The sequence below is a fragment of the Molothrus aeneus genome, chromosome 12, assembly GCF_037042795.1.
Source record: "Molothrus aeneus isolate 106 chromosome 12, BPBGC_Maene_1.0, whole genome shotgun sequence".
NCBI classification, from domain to species: Eukaryota; Metazoa; Chordata; class Aves; order Passeriformes; family Icteridae; genus Molothrus; species Molothrus aeneus.
The window spans coordinates 4,658,589-4,682,061 of record NC_089657.1 but is presented as its reverse complement, the minus strand read 5'-3'; the positions used below and the strand labels follow the sequence as shown (position 1 = coordinate 4,682,061).

Sequence of the window (23,473 nt, the reverse complement as noted above, 5' to 3'; positions counted from 1 at the left end):
TCATCTCCAGAGGGCAAAGTGCTTTTTAAAGAGGACAGGCTGTTAACCCCATTTTGTAGAAGAAGAAAATAGACTCTCAGAAGTGAAACAACTTTCCCAAAGTCACCTTAAAGCTAGTCCCGTTTAGATGGCACACTAAAGCTCGTAGCCTGTTTACCAAATACTTGTCTGAAATTTTAACTCCCAATCTAAATACAATTTTTATTGCTTTCTGCAGGAACTGCAATTCTAATGCAGTTTGTTGTTTACTAAATCATAAAATAGAACAATCTTAGGTATGCCAGGAGGTCTGTCTTTTTCATCTTGTTTATTTGTTTTAACTAATAACAATACAGTCAGCATTGAATCTTCTTTTATTTGCTTTTCTTTTACTCTTTCATCATATGCATTTACTTATTTTCTATTTATACTTCCCTATTCTATTCTGGGGACACTGAAATATCTTCTGTTGCATTTGAGAAGTTGACAAATTTACATTGGTTACTCCAGTGTGTGGCTGTACAGGGCAGCGGTGACCTTGTGGCTAAGGACTCCTTGTAGATAATCTGAAGGGGGTTCAGAGTTCTGGGACATTTTTGGCCCCATACCTGGTGGTTTAGCTGGGGCATGTCTGTGATATGTAACTAGAAGGTTATGAAACTGCCAATTACTTTCTTGAGAGCCAGCAGCTTCCCAAGGTCAGGATGTGAACTTACTCTTATGTAAAGCAAAGGCACTGAAAGTCGGCTCCTTTGTTGTGCCTTTCTCATGTCAGAGGCTGTTGGATCTCACCTGCTGCCTGTGCTCTGGGTGGGACAGGAGGGTGCAGCCCCAGCCTGGAGCCATCCTCCCCACACAGCCTCTCCCCAGGGCTGGGGCTCTGCCCTGGTGATTGAGGGAGGAGACTTTGTCCCCTCACCAGGCACCCAAGCACCGACCTCCTGCTCTGCAGAGGCAGCAAACCCACCACAGCATCCTCTGAGGCCAGGGGACAAGAAGGAACATGCACAGCCCTTCAGGTAAACTCCCTGTGTGGGGTGGGGACTCCAGGAGAGCGGTGTGACAGGAGGGGACACCGTGTGATGCCCTAGTCCTGGGTGCCCACCTTCCCCATGGAGAGGGTGCCTGCAAGCTCTGTGGCTTGGCAGCAAGAAGCAGAGGGTAGGTTTGTCAGGGAGAGGAGAGAGGCTCAGCACAGGAGATGGATTTGTAGGAGCCTGGAGCGGAGGGAGTGGGACAATCCCAGGAGAAAGGAATGGTGGGGTGGTGGATGCTTGCAATGTCAAGAGAGCTTTGGCTGTGACTAATTTCTGATGGATTGTCATGCTTTTTTCAGAAATAATTTATCTCCCTAATGGAGCACTGGGGAGATTCAACTTTTCAACTTATTTTCCAGCAGTAGAGCCTGTAGAAAATGCATCAGCTAGTGTGTATTTTCCTTGCTTTCCCTTGAAGTTCAGTCAGGGTTTAGATCCCTGGTTCCTGCCATGAGTAGCAGCATCCTCTCTCTGGCTGCTTCCTCATGCACCCACTCCATCCCTAAGCTCCTACCTGTCCCAGGCCATCACTGCTGGCTTGCTGCAGGCTCTGGCACTGTGGATGCTGAGGCTAAGGCTGAGCAGGCTGAGCTCTGCTGGGACATGCCCCCTGCAATGTCTGATGGCCACTCTGGTTTTGGCCACACTGCCCACCCACCCCTGTCCCCGCACAGGCCATGACAAGCCCTGTGCTGAGACATGTGTTTACACACTAAGGCAAAGAGGTGATGGTTGGGATAAGCTGTTGTCAAAGCCTGAGGTGCCCTGGTGAATATGATGGCTGGAGCTGTTGGGGATGGTTTTAGCAGATTGGATTTCTAGGTGCTTAGCACTGAGCAGCTCCTGCCAAAGTGCTTGGCACAGCAGCACCAAACGGTCTGGCAGCAAAGTGTTCAGGTGGATCAGGTTCAGTGCTCTGCCCTGGCTGAGAAGAGGGCTCTTTTGGAAGGCATTTCTGGGGCTGCAGAACAGATCTAGAGCCTGGAAGGTAAAATAAGGATAACTCTAAAATGGGAACCATAGGTTTGATCTTTTTGGTCTCATGTCTTTGCTTTGTTTTTGCCAAATTCAGACTATCTTTTGTCTCTGTGCCTCCTTCGGGGTGGCCCCTGCAAACAGTAAAGTGTTCTCCTCTTTTCTCCACCTAAAATGTGACATCTGAGCACAAACTGCAGAGTTTAATTGAGATTCTGGAGCAGCAGGTCCCTCCATGGCACTGCACTACCTGTCTGCCCAGGGGACACTGATGTCCCACACGTACAACCTTGCAATCCTAACTCCTGACTTTGGTGTGAATCAAATTTCCTGATTTCAGACAGAGTAGAAGCTGTGATTTATTGTTCAGCTTAGCTGTAAAATAGGGTGGCTGTGCTCTCAGCACCTGCCCAGGAAGATGCTGGGAACCATTCTGCTGGCAAGAATGGTCCATTTTAAGAACTGCCACCTTATCTTCCTTTATGAAGCTGCTGGAGACCTAAAGCAGCCCTTTCCTGCTCTTTCGTGGTAGGACTATTTTCAGCATTTTCTTCCTCTGAGTGAGCTGTTTTTCTTTTCTCCCATTGATGATAATGCACAACTAGATGGGAAATGGAAAAAGATCTCTGTGCATACATAGATCCATAGGCACAAAATCAGGAAATCTAATTTAGTGCTTAATATACTCCAGCAGTTTTTTCTGGGATTGTGCAAAACTATGCACTGAAATGAAGCACTTTTTCCTGGAATTACCTTAAAAAAAAGTAGTTACATAAAGTTTAGCTCACCTTAGTGCTCAGAGCCTTGGGCTGGGCAGCCAGCCCGGAGCTCTGCACTGACTTGTCTGGTGCTTGCATAAATGAGGGCAATTCTGACCTCTGCTGTTGGCCCAAAGCATCACCAAGCTGCAAAAAATGCAGCACTCCCTGCAAAGGTTGTGTAAGCTTGGATGGGGGGTTGCTCCTGGCATGCCCTGCCTGTGCCCTCTCCCTGCAGCACCTCTTGGCTCTCACATTTGGTGTTGTAACACAGCTTACAAAACAGCTGAGGGTAAGTCTTGTTTCCTCCCCTTTGTGTGACAGGCAATCCCTGTCTGTTACTTATCCAGAAGCAGAACATGAAGATTACTAAAAGCTGACATGGATTATAAACATGTTTTTACCCCTAAATTAGCAGAAAGCCTCAGAGTGCTTGGCAGGGAGGAGGAGCAGATCCCAACCTCCAGCACTCTCCAGCTGAGCAGTGGGAGCCTGGGGTTGCTCCCTCATGTAATGGTGAAACTGCTGCAAGAGGAGTATGTGTCCTCTTCACTGGAAGTGTAGCTGGGCTGAGGTCAGCAAACCAGCATGGTTTGGGAAAGGGGTGGCTATTCCTGCAGCTACAATTAGTTATAAAACTGCTGGAGGAGATAAAAGCTTCCCCTGATGGTTAGAGATTGGGATGAGATATAAATCATGGCATTGTATCACAGAATCACTGAATGGGCTGGTTTGACAAGATGTTAAAGCCCATCACATTCCATCCCCCTGCCATGGGCAGGGACACCTCCCCCTATCCCAGGTTGCTCCCAGCCCTGCCCAGCTTGGCCTTGGACACTTCCAGGGATCCAGGGGCAGCCACAGCTTCTCTGGCCACCCTGTGCCAGGGTCTCATCACCCTCTCAGAATAGAATTTCTTCCTAATAGCTAATCTAAACCTATCCTCTTTCTGTCTGAAGCCATTCCCCCTTGTCCTGTCCCCACATGCCTTGTAAATGGTCTCTTTTCATCCTTGTAGGCTCCCTTCAGGCACTGGAAAGCCACAGAAGTAAAAGAGATGTCTTTTTTCACTCACTCCATGTAGTTCTCTGCAGCTTTTCTATCACAGGCAATAAAACCCTGCCAGGGGCAATCTGCTCCACCCCAGCCTCTTGGCCTGTGTCTCACAGGTGCTTTCATAACTCAGCACGTGCTCTCACACTTGAGGAGTGGGGGAGTTCCTCTGAACCTTGCCTCACCCTCTGGGGCCACAGCTTGCTGTGATCCATGGTGGATTGCTGCCAGAAAGGTTTTCTGGGATCTCAGGGCTGGTTCAGTGCCATGGGCAGCATTGATTTGGCTCCCAGAGCAAGGTGATCTGGATCTTGCAGATGTTTCCACAGCCTTTGAAATGCTGTCATGCTGTGTGGTGCACAGCAGCCTCCCTGGCCCAGACGCAGCTTGGGGACCCTTGTGCATCCCATGGACACACAAATCCCCATTTTTACAAAGCTTCACCCACTGCCTGCATCTCCTGCCTGGTTTGGCAAGAGCTGTTTTGGAAGCATTCTGTTTCCTCCAAGGAAAATTGGACCTGGAGGAGCAGGGTTTGTATGCAGTTCTTTGTTGTGTGATGTTTGTCTTGGAGCTTTAAAAGCAAAATTAAATGTGTTTAAAACATTCTTATTCTTGATCAGCTCTGAGGGGAAAAAGGGAGAATGCATGCAGCAAAAATCTATTAGAAGTATATATTAGAAAAGGTTTTCATGATTGTTTTCATAGCCCTTCAAAACCCTGTATTTTGTATTAAAAAAAAAAGGCACACCTGTGTTTATGTTCTTTAAACTCCACTTCCACTGATTGAGCAGTTACAAAATCATTATTCTTCCTTTTAATTTCCATTTCAGAAACTCCGTCTGGGCTCATTGCTGAGAACCTTCTCAAAGCCAAAGAAATAGCCCTCAATGACCCTCATGTACCTGAACAGCTCAGGAATTACTTACAAAAAGCTCTTGATGTTGCTCTTGGACTAGACCCTTACCTGGCTGCAATGGCAGCTTCCAAGAGGTACAGATTGTCCTTTGTAACCTGGTGCTTTTGTCTGTGATGGGATGAATATCTTGTTAGATTTTCTGTCCAGAACATGCCAGAAACGTGGGGGACAGCAGCAGGAAGTGGAATGAGACTTAAGTGCACTCAAACATGTAGCAAAGTGTGCATGGATGTATGTGTGTGAGCCCACAGCCTGCAAGAAAGGAGGTGAGAACAAAAAGCTTTAAGTGTAAAATTTTGGAGATATTCTCCCAAGTGATTGTTGACTGTGGAAGTGTCTGAGTTGGAGCATTTCCTGGGGAACACCAACCTCCACACTGTGCTTGCTGGAAGGCTTGAAAAGTGAGGCCCTGGATCCAGCTGGGATAAATTAGGAGTGAAGAAAACCTGCACCTCTGGATCCACCCTCTAATAACAGCCTTTATATGTGGCTTTTATCTCCAAGCACTCAACAAACATTAATTAATCTGCTAACGAAATTACTCTGGTAACTAAACTAATTAATTAAACTAATTTAAGGTATCATTAATTCAGAAGTCCAACTGATACCCTCATTATTCTTTTTTGAGCTACAGTATATTACTCAGCCATGTGGGGTCTGCTAAACAATTCCCATTTATCAGTGTACATTTTGATATGTGGAAAAAGCCAGTTCTGTCTAAAATTGACAATGTGTAAACTGTTCCAGGCTGTGGATTATGGGAACGCTGAGCGTTCTCTCTGTTGCTGAAATAATAGCTGATAGTTGTTTGACTTACACTTGCTGTAGGATAATAGCTATACATTATCTTATTAAAGTTGTTAAAGCATTTGTGAGGGGCAGAAAAGAGGTTATATAAAATGTTCTACTCTTTAGGTCTTGGATTATCTGACTGTGGCTGACACGGGTTATGAATTCTTTCTCATTTTACTGAGGAGTGAAGGGGGGGAGCTGGAGGAATAAACCCACTGAAATGGCTCTAAACTCTGGCCCAAAGAATGATCACCATCCATTTCTGGTGGTTACTTTGTTCACATAGGGTAATCTAACCTGTCTGGAGGCTATGGACTTCCAGTCCTCTATTGCCTTCCCCATGTAATAGGTAGCATCTCACTTCATCCAGAGACATTGTCACAGGCCTGACTTCTGTGAAATAGCATCTGCAGGCACCCTGCTTTTCTGAGCACTTTGTGAGAAAAAACATTTCTTTTTCCTGCCTTGTAAGAAAAATTTAGATTTTATATCTTTCCCTCTATTCTGAAAGAAACCTTATTTTTGGCTGGAATAAAACTAATAATTGTAGAACTGAACAAAACCTGGCCAGGATAACTGGAGTAATTCACTCCAAAGCAGCAGATAGATAGAGATCTGTCTGGGACCAGCTGAAAATGGAAAAGGTTTGGGGTTGAACAGTGGGGAAATTCTTTCCTTTAGTCCCATGTTCCCTCCTTCCCAAGCCCCTATGGCTGGGGTGGCTGCCAGCACTGAGATGTGCTTATTGCCAAACTAGGTTCTCTTGGACTGGAATTTAGGATACTTGTGATGCTTCTGGGCTAATTTTTTACGGTCATGCACAGATGGAGCTTTTCCAGGAGTTCCCTCTTGGTTGTTGCTCTTTATGCTGGATGCTCAGATTTTGGTTGTTATCATAATACTGAAATGTCTTTTTTTTTTTTTCCAGAAAAACTTCACCTGAGCACATCCCAGGGGATGCTGAAGGAGTTGAAAGCAGTGTCAGGCTGCAGGAAACACATGCCTCTGGCTCTTTGAATGGCAAGTTGTTCAGCTAAGGGGGTAAAATGCACCAGATTGGTGTAAAGCTGTCACTGGAGTTGAAGAGAAGCTATCATCCTCTACTTTGTCTCGAGTAAGGGAAGGATGAATGCCATGGCAATGCTCAGAAAATGTAGGAAATTACTTATAAAGAAATACCTGAGCTTTCTGTGGGCTTTGAAAACTCTGGCACGAGTTTTCCTGTACCCTGCCCTCCATGGCCTTGTATTCTCTCACATGTACCCACACAAGAGTGCTTTAATTCCCAGTGACAGCCCCAACCCTCAGTCAATAGCAAAGAGATCATCATCCTTCCTGGAAGGGAAAGGGATGGAAAAATGCTTCTGGTTTGGGTTTGGGATGTCTGATAGGGGTTAATATGCTTTTTGTGGTGGAGGTGGCTGTGGCCAAGCACTGCACCTTTACAAGTAGAAATCCCCAGGCTTGTATCCTCTTATAAAGCCTATTACACTAAATCTATTCCCAGATTCATTCTTCCCAGATGTTCTCATCTTTGGAGTAATATATCATCCCAGTGAAGTACTCTTATAATCTATTACACTAATACATTGTTCGAAGGACACCAGTGATGATAAATTTCTTAAATGATGGTGCTGTCTAGGGATAATGACTCTAAGAGCAAATGCAAGGTAATGTAGTGATTTTTTTTTTTATGCTGGATTCCAGAAAGAATATGGAGCCATCTCAAAGCCATTTTCATATGGGGGGAATGTTAAAATATGCAATATTTCAAGCACTATTTAACAAGCACTTGAACAATAGCAGCATTGATGATAAAGGTTCTACATTTAAAATCAGTCCTTTTATTCTGTTGTCTTTTAGCTGCATTTTTAGATGAAATTTTGTCAGACTCTGTGGTTAAACCTTTATTTGAGAGTGTTTTAAGATTAGGGTTTTTTTAATGATCACTTAAAAGGCTCATTTAATTTTCATTGTGAACAAAGTATAGTCTTTCTCGTGGTTTTATTTTCAAATTTTCATTCTTGTCTTTCCACAGGCGAAATTTTTAGGATGTTTGTCCATATGATCAGAGCCAGGAAGATATTATTAATTGGCAAGCTTAAAGGTTACAGTATCCTTGCTATTGCAGAGGAATTGCCAGACAATGGCAAAATCTTTGCCTGTGCAGAAGAGCCGTATCTTGGAGTGAACAGCCAGGAGGCATTTGATTATTCCTCAGATGGCAAAAAGATTAGCCTGCGAGTGGGACCAGTGGCAGACACCTTGGAGGTAAAATCAGCTGGAAAGGGGGTTTGGGAGTTCTTGTGAAGAACACATTAAAGAATTTCAGGCAGGTCTTATTTCCTGCGCACACGATGCTGGGTGGCGGCTCTGGCTTGCTTGCAAATGTGCGAACACACTCTTGCACTTATTTCTTATTTTCAATGTATGATGGGGCAGCTCTGTCACACAAGACAGTTTTTCTCCCTTTTAACTAAAATCCTGCAGCTTTTTGATCAGAGGGATCACAGGCTCTCAATGTAGGTCGGTAGGCTTCAATGGCAGTTTAACTCAACAAGGGTTGGCTTTGTTTCGGGTCCCTAATTCCAAATATAACAAACAGGAAGAATGGATCTGTACCCTGCTGAGCCAACTTTTGAGAAGGACAGCTTGCTCCCAATGTTCACAAGAGCTGGGAAACTCCTGGAGAAGTTTCCAATTCTGCCAAACCTCTCGCTATTTTTCCACACAGCAAACTCTTAGATGAATTAGACCCCACTTTCTCACCACCAGAGCAATGTGATTAGCCTCAGACAAATAACTACTGTACTTGTTTCATTCTGACTAGTCACTTTGTTCCAAGACAGAGAAATCTTATGATTGCTGGCAGCTCACATTTAATTCCAGTTTGTGGATCTCCAGGATGCTGCTGGGGGTCCAGCATGAGAGAGGTGGTGCCCATACCAGGTTCATTAAAAAGCCTTTCTATTATTAATACAAATCAATTTGATCTGATTTCATTTTCAATCAGGATGTGTCAGTGTGAGCTTGATTGTAACTTTATTTGCATTAGCAGGAACCATATTTATTTCTAAAATGAAATGGCCAGGAGCTTTCTGACCTCTGGTTTTCATGACCTCCAAGTTTGATAAGAAAGAAACAAAGAGCTTTGCAAGTATACGAAAAAACGAAATGTTACAGATCACCTGCAATGTGCAGCATTTAAAATCCCAGCTCCCCGCAGTGAGTGTGAAATTAATTGAATTGCTGTTGCTCCCTAGTGCCCATTCTGTGCAACTGACTTACTGTGACTGAATTAAAATATCTAGAGGCAGGCAGAGTACATGCTGTGTAGAGATTAAAGAAGGGAGCAAAGACATGAAAATTAAATCCTTAAAACAGAATGTTGCAATTGATTTTATATCCTCCAATTGCAACATGAAGGCACATCCTGACCCCAGTTCTGCAGGTGCTCAGAACTTCAAATACCTCTTGGAGCTGTTGGGAACAGAGATGCTCGTGTTTGGCAGGAGAGCTCCCAGCATGGGGACACCTTTCTGTGCAGGATTTCTGCACTGGGCTCTGAACTTTTGCTATTCAGTGTGACAGGCGTTTTGTCATCAGTATCAGGACAGTCAGGATTGTCCTACAGCTTTAATCCACAATGGCTGTAAATGCTGAAGCAATGAATTTGGTGGCTTCTCTGGTGCATTTACATTTTGGGCTTCTTGAGGTTTGCCCAGCTGGAGTGTGGCAGCTGCATGGAATGCCTGGGTATGTGGAAGAGGCTCAGCCTGTGGACAGCATGCTGCCTTTCCCCTCCTCGCTGATGACCATCGTAGGTTGGAGACTGAGCAGGCTTCCTTTGCTGCCTCATGGGCAGCTGAAAGGCAGGAGGACAAGGCAGGAGATGGGGGAGGGATGGCACAGCAGGGCTCTCACAGCTCAACTTCACAGAGGAGGTGGAGAACATTTCTATCCCTCATGGTCTGCAGGGAGGCTGGTCTAGAGCAGAGCTGGCTAACATTTGCTGAGGAGCACAGTGAGGTTTAGAAGAGCTGGATTCTGGTGAGGATTGCCCTTGCTGCCTACAGAGTCTGCAGCCCTAGGTGTCATTCTAGTCCCTTTGTAGAAACTAGAGGGCAGAGCTGGTCACCCACCAATTGCTCTTTGGAGGTGTCTGATTCAGCTTCCTTGTTTGGTGATGATGGCTGAATCTTACTTCTAAGCTGAGTACAGCAAGGCAATATTTCTGCTTCTCTGCTGCTCCTCAAATTTTTGCAGTAATACAACTCCTGGAAGCAGGATTTGCCTCACTGCCCTGGCCCATTCAAAGCAGGAAAATGTCATCTGGTCTGTAGATTAACTACCTGTCAGGGAACTCTTTCTCTGCTGCATGAAGCTGTGATTCAGCATGTCCAAACTGTCACAAGGAGTATGATCTCTCCCTTCAGTTGTAAAGGTAGGCTACCCAGGAGCTGCATCCCAGCCTCAGGTATCATCCAGGTGCTGCAGGATGTGTCCAGGGCTGCCCCCACAACTGCTTCTGCCCTTTACAAGGAAGCTGCCAGATCTTGCAGCAGTTGCCATAAGGATGCAGCAAATCTGTGCCAGTGCACCTTTGACAGTGGGGCCATTATGTCACCCCTGTGGCTTTGGCTCTTTCACCTAAATCCATGGCTCAGCAGGGCTGGGAGCAAGCAGCAGAGCAAAGGCAGCACAGCAGTCCATGGCAGCACCTTGGCCAGGCTCTCTGAAGCCTCTTGGTGCTCCCTTGCATTATCACTCAGCACTGGTGGGGTTGGCCTGTTTCCCTCCCTCTTGTCCCAGATCACAGCCAGCACAAAACATCAGGGATTTTGACCTGTAAATGCTAAGTATCAGACAGGAGCCAGAGAGCTCAAATGCATGGTAGGGTTCACTTGGTACCTGAGGGCATGGTGATAAAATTCCACCTTCCCCATGCATGAGGGACAAACACTGCCAAGCTGGGTGAGGTCCCCAGCAGAGCACAGAGCTCACACAAACCACAACACAACCCTCTGTGCCCAAGGGCCTCAGGAATTCTACGTAATATTTTGAAATGTGGACTGAGGGGAAGCCTTTCTTCAGGTTCAGTCTCAGGTGTATGTGTCTTTGGTAGGAATTAGCTACCTATTCAACATGTCCTGGGCCAGTGTTTAAAAACATTTCCCAACAAATCTTCCCTTAAGTCTGAACTCTGCTGAGCCATGCCTGGGTAATATGCCCTGCCATGGATCTGCTGCCAGCAAGAGCCTGATCCTGCACAAAGAGCTTCCTTCAAATCCCAGTGGACTTTTGATGAACAATGGATGCAGGATTGAGTCTGGAGGGAATGCAAACTATCAGGAAATTATTCCCATCCATTATTTTGATCTTTCCATTTTAAAATTGAAAATGCAACACAAAAATAACACGGTGTTTGCAGCCAATTCTGCTGATTGCAGGGCATTGTGGAAACATGTCAGGGTTTGCTTTCTTCTTTTTTCCCTCCTGTTAGCAGACAGAATAGGTGAAGAGGTTGAGCTGCAGATCTCATTTCTCCTGTTTTGCTGCTTGTGAAGTCTGCCAACAGAATCCACCTTGACAAAGTCAAGGACTCTGCGTTTAATGTTGAACTGAGTGAATAAATTATGCATGAAATTGTGTCGGAGTCTCTAGTGTGCTCTAGAATTGCTCCTTTTGATATGAAAGGTTAATTCAGAAAGGAGTCCAAAATAGCTGGAAATTGTGGGGATAAGTGGATAGTATTCACTGTTGTGAGCTGTTATTACTAGAAATTGCATTCCCTCTCTGGCTTCCCTAGAGATTTCGCTTTGCTGGTGAATATAAACTGTACTCAATAGAATAGCATTTAGGAGTAACAAGAGTGTATGTCCACACACAGTAAAATATTCTAATGGTGTTTTAAAAGGAAACTGTACTTTTTCATGTATTCTGTGCACCCCAAGGATGGATTGCTATTACATTTAGGTCAAGAACAAGGCACAGGAAAGGTAATAAGTTTTGAGTACATCTTTATTACAAATATGCTGACTGTATGATCCATATCATAGGAACTGGGCAGTCATTTTTTTTCTGATTGAGTTTGTATGTGCCTTATGAGAGAGTTGTCTCTGATCAGGACTCCAATCAGGTTTGCTCTGAGCTTTGGCAGAAGATTCATTCATATTTTTATTCGGGATGTCCTCTCCCTGATCTTTTGCTGTATCCATCAGCAGTGCTGCTGTGCCCTTTCTCATGGTCACTTTTGGTACATCTCCTCAATGGAATGCAGTGTTACACCTTTTTTTTTTTTTTTTTTTTTTTAATCTGAAAGGAAGTTAATGACTCACTGTAAGCAAAAGCATTAATTTTAGCCAAGTTTGCTCTGAATTAAAACTCTTATTGCCATCTGTTACCATCTATGATGACTCTGTAGCAAGGAGCAGGGATTGCACTGTAAACACTCAGGAAATTAGTTTCAGCAGGATATTTTGCAGGCAGATTATTTCCTTCTGCGTCTCAGCTTTCCTCACAGTTGGAGGCATTTGGGCTCTGCCTCTCCAGGCAAAGGACAATGGCATCTCCAGAGTGCTGTGAGATCCCAGGCAGGGCCTGGCCCAGTCTGTGCTGGGAGGGCCAGGGTGTCAATCCCTTATTTTATACTCCCTCATCCATACTGGACAGCATGGAGTTATTCTCTCCACCACTGTACCAATGTTTCCAGTGCTTGGCTCTGCAGTTAGAGCAGATTTTTAATTTTCTGGCTGTTTTTGTTCAGCAATGGGTGCTGGCAGTGAGGAAACCGTCTCCAGTGTGGTGCCCTGGCCATGGTGGCCACCTGCCTGGGTGACCTGTGTATTGCTAGCCAAGGGGCTCCAGGAAACAGGGACTTCCCTCTCCCTGTGGCTGTTATCCTGCTGTTTAGAGGCTGCTCTAATGGTAAGGCTGGTTTAAGGAATTTCATGGATTCCTCTTGTAGCCCTGGAGCTGTTTCTAGCTAAATACGGAAAACCCAGCAGCAATTATGAAGCTGTGGAAACAAGAAGCCGTTGGCAGGTCCCAGGACAAACTCAGGTTATTCCTTCCATGTGTCAGGTATCTGAATGCCCAAGTGACCTTTCTGGATGGCCATTCAGGACTCAGTGAAGTGGCAGAAGAGGAATGCCTTGGAAACCATGGCCTGGCACACCCAAGGACAAGCCTGGTGTGCAGTGGTTACACATCCAACCCAAGCACCCTCCTGGGATGGATGCTGTGATGTTGAAAGGTGGTTTATCTCTATCAGAAGACAGATAAGAGAGAGATAAGCTGTCAGCAGGTAGGCAGTACAGAAAGAGGGCTGAAATGAGAAGTCCAGCTAATATCCAGAGAGCTGCACAACTCCATATGGACCTAATGAAGTCAATGCATAAAAGTGAGATTCTTTTTCATTAGGGAGCCATCCCACAGAGCAGGAGTAACATATGTTCAGTGATGGCCACATCTGTTTCTGAATGTCTGCCCCCCACCTCCTCTACCCAGGAAGGTTACAAGTCAGAAAGTGGTGATAAGTCATGATAATTACTTGAATTTGGCTTTGGCTCTTTTCCCTGAGGAATGAGACCTCTAACTTCTCTTTGTGATGGGCTCTCCTGCACCTAGCTTTCATCCTCTGCCCCTTCCTGAAGTACCTACATTGGACAGACTGACTGAGGTGCAGCCTGACATAGGATACTCTTCCACAGTACCAAAAATGTTCCTGCTGCTTTCCACCAATGTGGCTCAAGAGGGAGCCAGGGCAAGATTTTCTTGTTGGTCATGAAATGAAAAGATGAATCCCAGGAATCCAGATGTCCCAGTTTCTACTACATTTTTAACAAACCAGCATATATTTGGCCTTAAGGTCTTCTTTCATTATGGTGTAATGTGTCCTAAATGTGGGCTCGTGAATGCTTTCAGCAGAGTTTCTCTGCTAACAAGCATCCACAGTTAAATGGGACTATCCAAACTTAATTCCCCCACCACTGACCAGCTCACAGTGACACCAGTTTGCACAACAGAAGAGTTCAGAGCTTCAGTGATCTGCTTTCCTCGATTTCCTTGTCTGATCCACACCCTCCTGCCTCAGAAAGGCTCCTGAAATCTCTCTTTGGGAGCCATTAACCTTACTTACTCCCAAAACCAAACCATTTTTTCACATTCTGTTGCCTTTGTTGATGCTTTTGCTGGTGCATCCCAAGGGATGGCTCATCACAACGTCTCTAAACACAAAAGGGAAATCTGGATGCAAGAAACACCATTAAAAGTCGTGGTAGAGACAGTGAGTTCTGGAAAACAGAACTGTGTCTCTTTTCCCTCTAAATGCAAAGACTTGAAAGCATTTCTGCTCGCCGAGATAGGTGGATGAGCTGTTGTTTCATTGCAACACACACAGATGCAGTTAAATAGTCCCAGATGGAATCTGAAATATTCCATAGCAGCCTCTTGGGCAGCGAGTGCATTAACTGCCACAGGAGAAGGCTGTAAAGGCTCCCATCTGGTCATCCATCAACACTTTTATACATTATCATCAGCAGCCTGCTTGGAGGGAAGGTGTGCCACATTTCTGAAAATCCAATTAGATGATAGCAGCCAGTTCTCTTTTATCCTCTCTGTTGCTGAGCCATCCAAAGCATTTTTTTAGATTAAAGAAACATCATTTTCCTTCACAGGGGCTGTGCTGCTTTATCTCTATCATGACCTGTTCTTTCATGTGCTTTATAATTCTATATTAATTAGGATTTCAACCTTTTTCCTGCTACTGAAGTGGGACACACTACTTTGCAATTCCCAGATCTGCTTTATGCCTCTTTTTTTTCCCCAGACCAATATAATTGCCACTCTTCAATTTGTTGATAGTTGCTCTTTTGAGAAGAGAGAACTTCTTGCAGCACCTCAGTGTCAGGGTTTGATGTCAGTCTTACCCTGATGGATCAATTTACTTTGACTCAAGGTATGCAGGTGTTTCTGCTGTGACTCTCAACACCATAAGCTGGGACGAGCCATCCTCTTTTATATTCTGATTTTCCTTGAGAAGTTCAGAGATTCATTGCTGAAGAATTGTTTGCAAAGCATGGAAAACTCCCAAGATCTCCAGAAGCATTTCTAGCAGTGTTACCTTAAAAGAACAAGTTTCTGTCTGGTTTGGGGTTTATATAAACAACAAATTAATGGCAACATGTTAAACTTTCAGGTAAATAATTAGTGTTTTCTCTAATATATTTTTTTTCCCAGGCATTACATGCTGAGGACGAGCACTTTGATATAGTCTTTATTGATGCTGATCAAAGGAATGCTGTTCAGTACTACAGCTTTGTCATGGATAGCCTCTTGCTGAGCATGGATGCAGTGATCTGTGTAGAGAATACACTCATGAAAGGACAAGTCTACCTGGAGAATGTAACAGATGAAAATGTACTAGCTGTCAGAAAATTAAATGCAGTGATTAATTCAGATCCTCGTGTTGAACAGGTTAGTGCAATGCCATTGGTTAAGGTGCCTGCAGTGCTGTATCTATGGATTTTGCAAAGTACTCTTTAAAATGCTTCTTTTGTTGGTGCCATTATCCAAAGGACCTAAAATGAACTCAGATTTTATTATAATTCACCTCACTTGAGCTCTAGGTATGAGTTTCTATATTCAGGAGTGGTCCCTGCTCTGTCTACATCTTATAGTGTGTTAAAGGCAAGATAAAAGGAGAGCACTTAAGAGTAAATAATCAGCTCTACAGCACAACTAAAGAATCACCACTCTGCTTTAAAGGCTCTGGGGGCTGTAGGGCATCACCAGCACAACAGGAGTCAGCAAAGAGAATAAAAAGAAGAAGTAATAGGATGCACAAACAATATGTTGTGATTTTAGAAACTGGAGAGACAAGATTGCATTTTTTTCCCTAGCATTTGTGTAAGCAATGAGTTTGGAAGAGGAATGGGAGTAAATACAAATGCCTGATATGTTTGTGTTGGAGGGAGCTTCAGCTAAAGAATAGGAGTAGGGGAAAAACTACTGTGGCCTGAGGATTATCCTTCATATCAGTGGAATTTGGGTGACAAAGCCAGGTACCAAGCAGATGAGAATTGTGTTATATTTGCAGGTGATTTTGCCTGTGCAGAGTGGACTGAGCCTCATCAGAAGGAGCCCTGTGCCTCCAGATGCAGTGACTGAGTCCAAGGTGGGTATTTCCTCTCTGTGAGCGTTTCTGGGAAAATTTTGACTCTGCCAAGGACAGGGACAAAACAATTTTCAGTAATTTGATAGCAAGAACCCAAACATGGGGTACTGTGATCATGGGTTTAGCAGCTTAGAGCTGGGCACCTTTTAGCATCTCCAGTCCAGGGTTGCACTAAAGCTGATAAATGCTGATTCCTTGCAAAGCCTTTCAGATCAGCTGGTCCTGTGATGAGTCTTTGGAAGGACTGGTGTACTGCCCACCAGGTTTCAGTGCCTGGTGCTCTCCCATCCTTCCCATGCAGAGGAATGTGGGAAGATGGAGCTTGGAGCTGAGGACCAGTAATGAACCAAAACATTTCTGAAATAGTTCATTTTTTTTGCTCAAAGGCAGCACAGGATGCCCTCATGTGCTCTCTGAGCTAGATGTTTTCATGGCCTTACATTTTGTTTGTCCTAAGGAAAAAATGGTGCTTTTATCTGTCTCTGTTTTATGTAGTGGGCCTCATCCAGCTGTAATGAAATTCCCATCTGGAATCATAATGGCCTACCTCAGTAAACCCAGACCCAAACATCCTGGTTGTTTTGCAGTTTCTGAGCACTCCCAAAGCTACGCCCACTGGTAATTCCTGGCATTTCAAACTCAATATTTTAAACATCTTGTATTTTGCATTTTGATTCCAGTTGGGGGGAAATGATGTATGGCAGCTGATCAGATGACAGCTTGGTTTAAGTTATTGGCCGATATCTTTATTTGTGCACCAGCCTTGTGAAGATATTTTGATTGCACTCTACCTGACCCAAATCCTGCCTTTGGAACCTTGTTTTTAGCCTCTTAGCTGAGCCTCAGGGCAAGATTGGGCCCTGGGGATGAAATAACTGGAAGGCTTAATCAGTCAACTTCTAAGACTTTGTACCCAAGCCAGGCTAGGAAATGCCATACGCTACTCTCCTGAAAATTAAATGGTTGTAGCATCTCCCTAAAGCACAGCCCTTCTGCTCCATTGTCTGGCACCTTAGTGCTCTGTTTGAGTTTAATATCTGTATGGATAAGGGGGCTTTTTGGCTTGAATTAGTGATGCTTTTTGTATTAATCAATGGGCCAAGAAAACATGGATCCCTGCTCATGCTCCCACCTCGTTCTCACCAGCAGAGTCCTTAACAGCTGTCAGTGAGCTCTGCCCCTCACTGTGCAGGGTGTTTGTGTTCTTGTTGCAGACACAAGTGGTGAAGGATGAGGTTTTCTGGGGCTGCAACAGGCGCCGCATCCTGGAGCGGCTGCGCTTGGACGGCAGGGTCGCCTATGTCACAGGAGGAGGGCAGGGAATTGGCAGGGCCTTTGCCCATGCCCTGGGGGAAGCTGGAGCTAAAGTGGCTGTGGTGGATCTGGTCCTTGCCAAGGCAGAAGCGGTGGCATGTGAGCTCAGCCTCAAAGGTAAGCACTGAGCGTGGTGGGTGCTGTAATGGGTGGCTTTCCTCCTTCAAACCTCACACTGCTCTGTAGAGCAATCCCCTCCCATCCAGCCCTGGGAAGTGGTTAGAGTAGAGGATTTTCAAGCCACGGGCACAAAGCTTCTCCTGCCCTGTCAGTGTTGTGCCAGCAGTCACTGATATCACATCATCTCCGAGAGTTATTTATCAATATAAACTCTTCTAGAGAGACAAAGTGATCCAAACAAAATTCCTCACTAAAAATGTCCAAAGTGGTGAGCCATGGCTGACAAGAACAGAGAAGAGTCACCTTGTACAAGTGAGATCTGTATGACCAGCACTGAACAGACATGGTGCTGCTCAAAGTAAATCAGGCAGGCTTCAGTTTGGATGAATGAAAGATGCACCCACAAATTCACCTACCCTCTCTTCCAGACCCTCTTCCTTACCACGAGCCAAAACCCCCAAACAGGGTAGTTGTATTGTCAGTCTGAATCTCTCACTGTGCTCTTTAAATTGACGACAAGTCATTTTTCAAGCCCTCCTTCAAACATGCATGCAAGGTCAGATATGGGAACAAAATACTAATAGACATAATAAGTAAAATCCCAAATAAGAGGTAAAATCCTCTACAAGCCACTTCTGTTTTAGCAGTAAAAACAGAAAATGTAACATAAAATCAAATTTCCCCCTAGAGCTGTGCTAAACTGCAATTTTAAAGGGGAAAAAGAAAACTGGAAATATAATTTTAATGATAAAAGAAAGGAAGTATTACTCATTTTATAATTTCTTCTGTGTGATTGCACCTGAGCCTTCTTCAAAGTTCAGTACTTCATTGTCTCTAAAGATGGACAATTATGCAGGATATTTTCACATTCCCACATGAATAAAGTCGCCAGTATTTGTTTCCACTCTCACTTCTGCAAAGGATTGGGCCATTAGAAACCATATTCTCCAGCAAAACCAGCCCCTGCAGATGTATTTATATCACCCAATCTCAGGAAGAGACAAAGATTGGTGTCATTCTGGTTTGGATACCATCCTGAGTCTCCCCAGAGAACATTTAAAACAAAACATCCCTGTCTGCACAACCCCAGCTCTGCTAAGCAGGAGACACTTCACATGGCGTGTCAGTGCAATGGTTAAAGCTCTGATCCCAAATAATGACCTAGAAGAAAGTGTCCAGCTCCTATTACAAATTCTTTAGTCATCCAGTCCCTCCTTCCCTGAAGCTTTTCACTCTCTTATGCACCAGAGCCATATGGTTTTGGCACGAAGTGGCTCTGCCCTACACCTTAACTCTCCTTTTGGACATTTTTTCCCTGTGAGATCCTGCATATCAAGCAGAGCTATTCGGATAGAAATGGGCTACTTGATAGAGCCATGAGACTTTGGATGCCAACAGCCTATTGGAAAATGAACTTAACTCATCTCCAGGGCATTTTCAGTAGGAGTTTGATCATCTACCCTTCAATGGCTGCCCTACATCTCTGCTCCTTCAGCAGTGGGCTGCCAGTCTGGAGAAGGTGGGGGGTTGTTCCAAAATGCAGTCATAGAGGTCATGAGGCATAGCAAATACTATTGCAGTCTAAAGTAAAGAAAATCTCACTTCTTACTCTTTTCACATCTTTATCCTTTGAGGTCAAATATTATCTATCAATTTGACCAGTGCAGCTGGTCAGGGCACATCTCTTCCATCTCATGATGGGTTTTGAGGTTTTGAATTTATTGTCGTTCCCTGTTGGAACAACCCCCAAACTTTGTAAAGCTTTTGTGAAAGGGAATTATATCCAAATGCCCGTTTTTGGAAAGGATCTGAAAAGGTCAGGTTTTCAATCTCTTTCTCTCCAGAGGTAACTAGAGATTCTAGCCTGGACCTCAGAAGCTTTCCCTTGAAAACTTTTTGTTGAAATCAATGTTTCCATGAAACATTTTGGCTTCAAAGAAGTATCATGCTCTGTTGGAAATAAATTTTGACAAAAAGGTTCAGCTAGCTTTACTCTCAAAATATTCACATGAGTAAATTGAAGCAATCATAACATTAATACGTATTTTTCCTGCTGTAACAAGGACAAAGGGGCTGTGATTTTTTTCCCCCTCTATGGCTGTAGATCTCTAACTCAAAGTTGGAAGCTCAGTGCCCCAAGTCATTCCCATACTGATACTTTTTCAAAACATTTTGCTTAGCTTGCTTAGAGCTGCTCTGCTTCTTATATCAAGGAGCCCTTTCCTGCCTTTTGGGATGGTGCCATCATTTCATGATGAGTTTTAAACATCAGAACGCCTGTGATCTCAGTTTTAGCTTTGTTAGACAGCTCGGGTGTACGTCCCTTGGCTGCAGGGCTCTTTGTTTTTAGATCCTGTGTGAATACCTTTTTCAACAGTTACTAATGGATCTTGACTGAAGAACCAAAAATGATGAAATATAACCAAAAAATCCTAAGGGTTACCTTCCACTACACACACCTCTGTCTTCAGGGGGAATCACTGCCTGTACCCTAAGGGAAGAATTAGTCTGATGGGATTTTTAAAATGTGCATTTTCACTGTAAACTATGCAAATGTCTTGTGCAATGTCACTCCTGATCTTCTTGTCTATATGCAACATGTTACTTCCATTTATAGCGAGAGACCAGAGATGAAGCCTGTGGCAGGGGACGTGTGTGTGTCCCTGCAGAAGGACACCTCAGGCATATCCAGCACAGTGATTGTCTGCAGCACAGAGCCCCTGGGCTCCTCTCCTGCCCCCCTCATCACAAACCTGCCTCCGTGAGCCCCACAAAAGTGAGCTGAGCCCTGTGGAGAGGCATCATCCTGTGCATCATCCTGTGCATCATCCTGTGCTGGGTGTCTTGCCTCTGATTGTGTCTATAGATTTGAGGCTATTTTCCCCACAGTTTGTTTTATTTGTTATTTTTAACAGGTGGTTTGAGGGGACAGTGGAGAGACAGAAAGTGATTTCCTCCCCCCTCTCAGAGTGCAGGAATATCAGATGAATTGATTAAGGTGGAGTATGGGACTCTGGTTTGAAGTGAGCGTGGTTTTACTGCTTCTTCACTAGACACTCACATGTGGCACCTTTTGTCTCATTTTTATAAACTGACCTGTAAGATGAAGCTTTAAATGGGGTGAGAGTTGGAGGGCAGGTGAAGAGTCTTTCTGTTACCATTAGTAACACACTTGCACCCATTTTATCTGTAAATTTAAAAAGGAAGATTGCAGCAACTCCCTGTGCATTACATGTCTTGATAACAATTAGGAGTAGCAACAGGGGCTGTCTGGCTATTCTTATTCTTTCAGCATGTTTAGCATAAAACCTGCCATAAAATAAGAAGTCTTGTTTTGTGGCAGATCATTGCATCCATTTTTTAGTTGTCTGTGTTTTTTCTCTGCCATGGAAATCAAGAGAATGGTGTCATCAGTGAAAGGGGACAGGAGCTCCTGTGCCCTGGCACCCCAGAGTGGCATCACTTTGGGCTGTGCACTCTGACAGGCTCCTGGAGGCACTGGAGAGGAGGAGGAGCTTTTCCATGCAAAAGCCTCTTTCCTGCCACTTTTTCACACACACCACTGGGCAATTCCTGCTTTGCCTTGCTTTCCTGGAAGCCTCTATCTCAGCTTCATTTTGGGAGAGTCTTCCTGGAAAAGGCTTATCCCTTTTTTTAAATGTTTCATCAGAATGATCTAAAAGAGGTACCAGTGTGGAACAAATTTGTCATTTATATAGAAGAAAAAGATCTTGCTTTAATAGCTGCAACTTCTTACCCAGACTGCTGATCATGGTCCAGCCCCAGTGGGTGCCTCCTTCTTTCCTTAATTAAGACCCATTTCACCACAGCCCTTATTGGTGTACCCTTGTTTGGTTTTGAGGATGGGTATAATCCCAGTGGCACCAGGTCTGGTATAATCCCCCTGGCCTCAGCAGGCTTCTTATGCTGTTTAACAATAAGGTTATTTAAAGCTGATTTTTATAACGAATTAAATGAAGTTATTTACAGATCAGCCCTGGTGCAAAAGTCAATGGCTGGATTATTTTAGGAAAAAATGCAAAACTTCTTAATATTTTAAACTTGGCAAATCACTTCCAGATGGCTGCATTATTCTGGCAGTGTGATTTGCAGTAAATAAGTCACTATGACTGCCATACCTGTGCACCTGCAGGTATTCCCACTTAGCTCCCACTAAAACTGGTTTGGTTTTGTCTGAGTCTCCCATCTCTCTGCATGCTATAGTTCACCCAGAGAGCAGTTTGGGACAAATTAATTTGATTTCTGTAGCATCTTTGAGGGGGACCTGGCAGAAGAAAAGGCTCTGTAGAGCGGCTGGGAGCTGGGGAAGCTGCAGTTGAGGGTTTGGACAGAAGATGGTGCAGTGTTCCACGCTTCGTCCTGCCCGAGTGGCAGCTGTGGCTCCCACACCTGGGCTCCAGGCTGCTCTCCAGCCAGCAAACCTCACAGCAGTCAGCAACTTTATAATGGTATTGCAGTAACAAACACACCTTTTGCTATTATTGGTGGAGCAATGAATTAAGGTGGAATATTTGCACACACACATGTATGTATAAAATACAGCTATATATAAAATATCTCTATATATGAATTAAAAAACAATCATAAAATAGAAATTTTTTCCCCCCGTGAATTCCTGTGCTGACTCCATCACTCTTATTTCTATGCAGGCATTAAAAGCCTTGCCCTGGCAGCAGATGTAAGCAAGCCTGAGGATGTGCAAAGGATGGTGGATGCAATTGTGGCTCACTGGGGCACAGTCCACATTGCATGCAACAATGCAGGAATCAATCTGAACTCTGCAAGTGAAGAGACTTCCCTGGAGGAATGGGACAAAACTTTTAATGTTAATTTACGAGGATTATTTTTGTGCTGCCAAGTAAGTGTGAAATACTGCACTGGTTAGTTTTGCAAATGGGTATTAATATTCTAAGTGTTTATCTCAAGGTATAATAGCACTTTATTAATAATTATCACAATAGAATTGGTCCTAGTTTTGGTGGAGTTTAGAAGAGATTTGCTTTATATTAATTAGAGATTTTGGTCAATACATTCAAAAGCAGCTGGTACTTATTGGCAACCCGAGCCCAGGCATTAAAGAATAGCCAAAATTTTTTTGAAGGGTGGTTATTTGAAAAACCAGAAAGCTTGGAGGGGGGAATTCCCAACATTTGTGATTTTTTTGAAAAAATATTGCCAACAGTGGAGAGGTGTGAAATGGCAATGGGATTTTTCCCTGCATCAGCCATTTTTATACCAAGTTTTTATATCAGGTACTTAAAAAAAATGTGTTAGCACATCAACTCTTCTGAAAAGACTAATTTATTATCATGTCATTATTAGCACAATCACAGAAAGGGTCACTGGTCTTTCCTTTAATTTCTGTCACAGGCTGCAGGCCGCATTATGCTGAATCAAGGATATGGGAAGATAATTAACACAGCATCTATGGCAAGTTTAATAGGTGAGTGATGAGAGCTAACAGTTGTGCTTCAGAATCCATATTTTAATTACTACCGATGCTATTTGAATCAATTAAACCTGTATTGGGAAGGAGTAAATCACTGACATTTCATATTAGAGGAAATGTACTACAAAATTTTTATTGATATCATTTTTCAACATTTATCTGTCCTCAGTGTTTTAGAGCACTTATTACTTTTTATAGAAAAGGCGGAGTCACCTTCTCTGACTCTGGAGCAGATACCACAGGAGAGGTGCTGTTCCCTCCAGGCTGTTCCAGGCAAACTCCTTGGCATGTGGGAAGCTGAGCCCACAAGATGCTTGCAAGCCACCCAAAGGATTTTGTGCCAATATTTGCCCTGGTACCCATGGATTTTATAACATTCTCATTGCCAACAGGTGCCTGCACCAATGCTGCTGAATCAGCAGTGTCATCAAAAGGACCAATAAACCATTGTAACATATGGAATGAAATCCCTACTGCTGAGCTAATCTGGAAGGCTGCTGAGCTGAAGCCCATGTAACAAAAATTGATCAATTACACAAATTAAGCATAGCCCTTTAGGAATTTATTTTATTGGTCTGGACATCTGTTGCAGTATTGTCCAAATCCAAAAATCAAATGGTGCCTTGGGTTGCCAAGTTAGGCAAGAAAATCTAGTAGCTATAAAAGTACAACTGAAAACCCCTGTATTAATATCATGTCCATCTGCTGAATGTTACATAAATATGCAGTCTTTTTATTTTCCTTTGGAATAATGTTTATTTTTACTGTGCCCAGTTTGACATTCAATGTCATTCTACTCAGTTTATTGCACAGTAACTTTAAATGGTTCTTCAAAAATCCATTTATAATGTTGTTGTTAATATTTTTTCAAGTGTCTTT

At 43.8% G+C, this 23,473-nt stretch overlaps 1 protein-coding gene across 1 annotated transcript in view; it reads left to right on the top strand.

Annotated features, from left to right (window-relative positions):
- Positions 1-1,091: 1,091 nt before the first annotated feature.
- LOC136561850 (uncharacterized) overlaps positions 1,092-23,473 on the top strand; it is a 32,451-nt gene continuing 10,069 nt past the window's right edge. Inside the window, exons 1-10 of the mRNA XM_066558357.1 lie at positions 1,092-1,140; positions 4,636-4,795; positions 6,442-6,533; positions 7,552-7,784; positions 14,754-14,990; positions 15,613-15,675; positions 16,842-16,853; positions 16,905-17,121; positions 21,795-22,003; positions 22,516-22,588. Coding sequence (XP_066414454.1) covers positions 1,092-1,140; positions 4,636-4,795; positions 6,442-6,533; positions 7,552-7,784; positions 14,754-14,990; positions 15,613-15,675; positions 16,842-16,853; positions 16,905-17,121; positions 21,795-22,003; positions 22,516-22,588 — 1,345 coding nt within the window. The remainder of the gene's footprint in view (positions 1,141-4,635; positions 4,796-6,441; positions 6,534-7,551; positions 7,785-14,753; positions 14,991-15,612; positions 15,676-16,841; positions 16,854-16,904; positions 17,122-21,794; positions 22,004-22,515; positions 22,589-23,473) is intronic.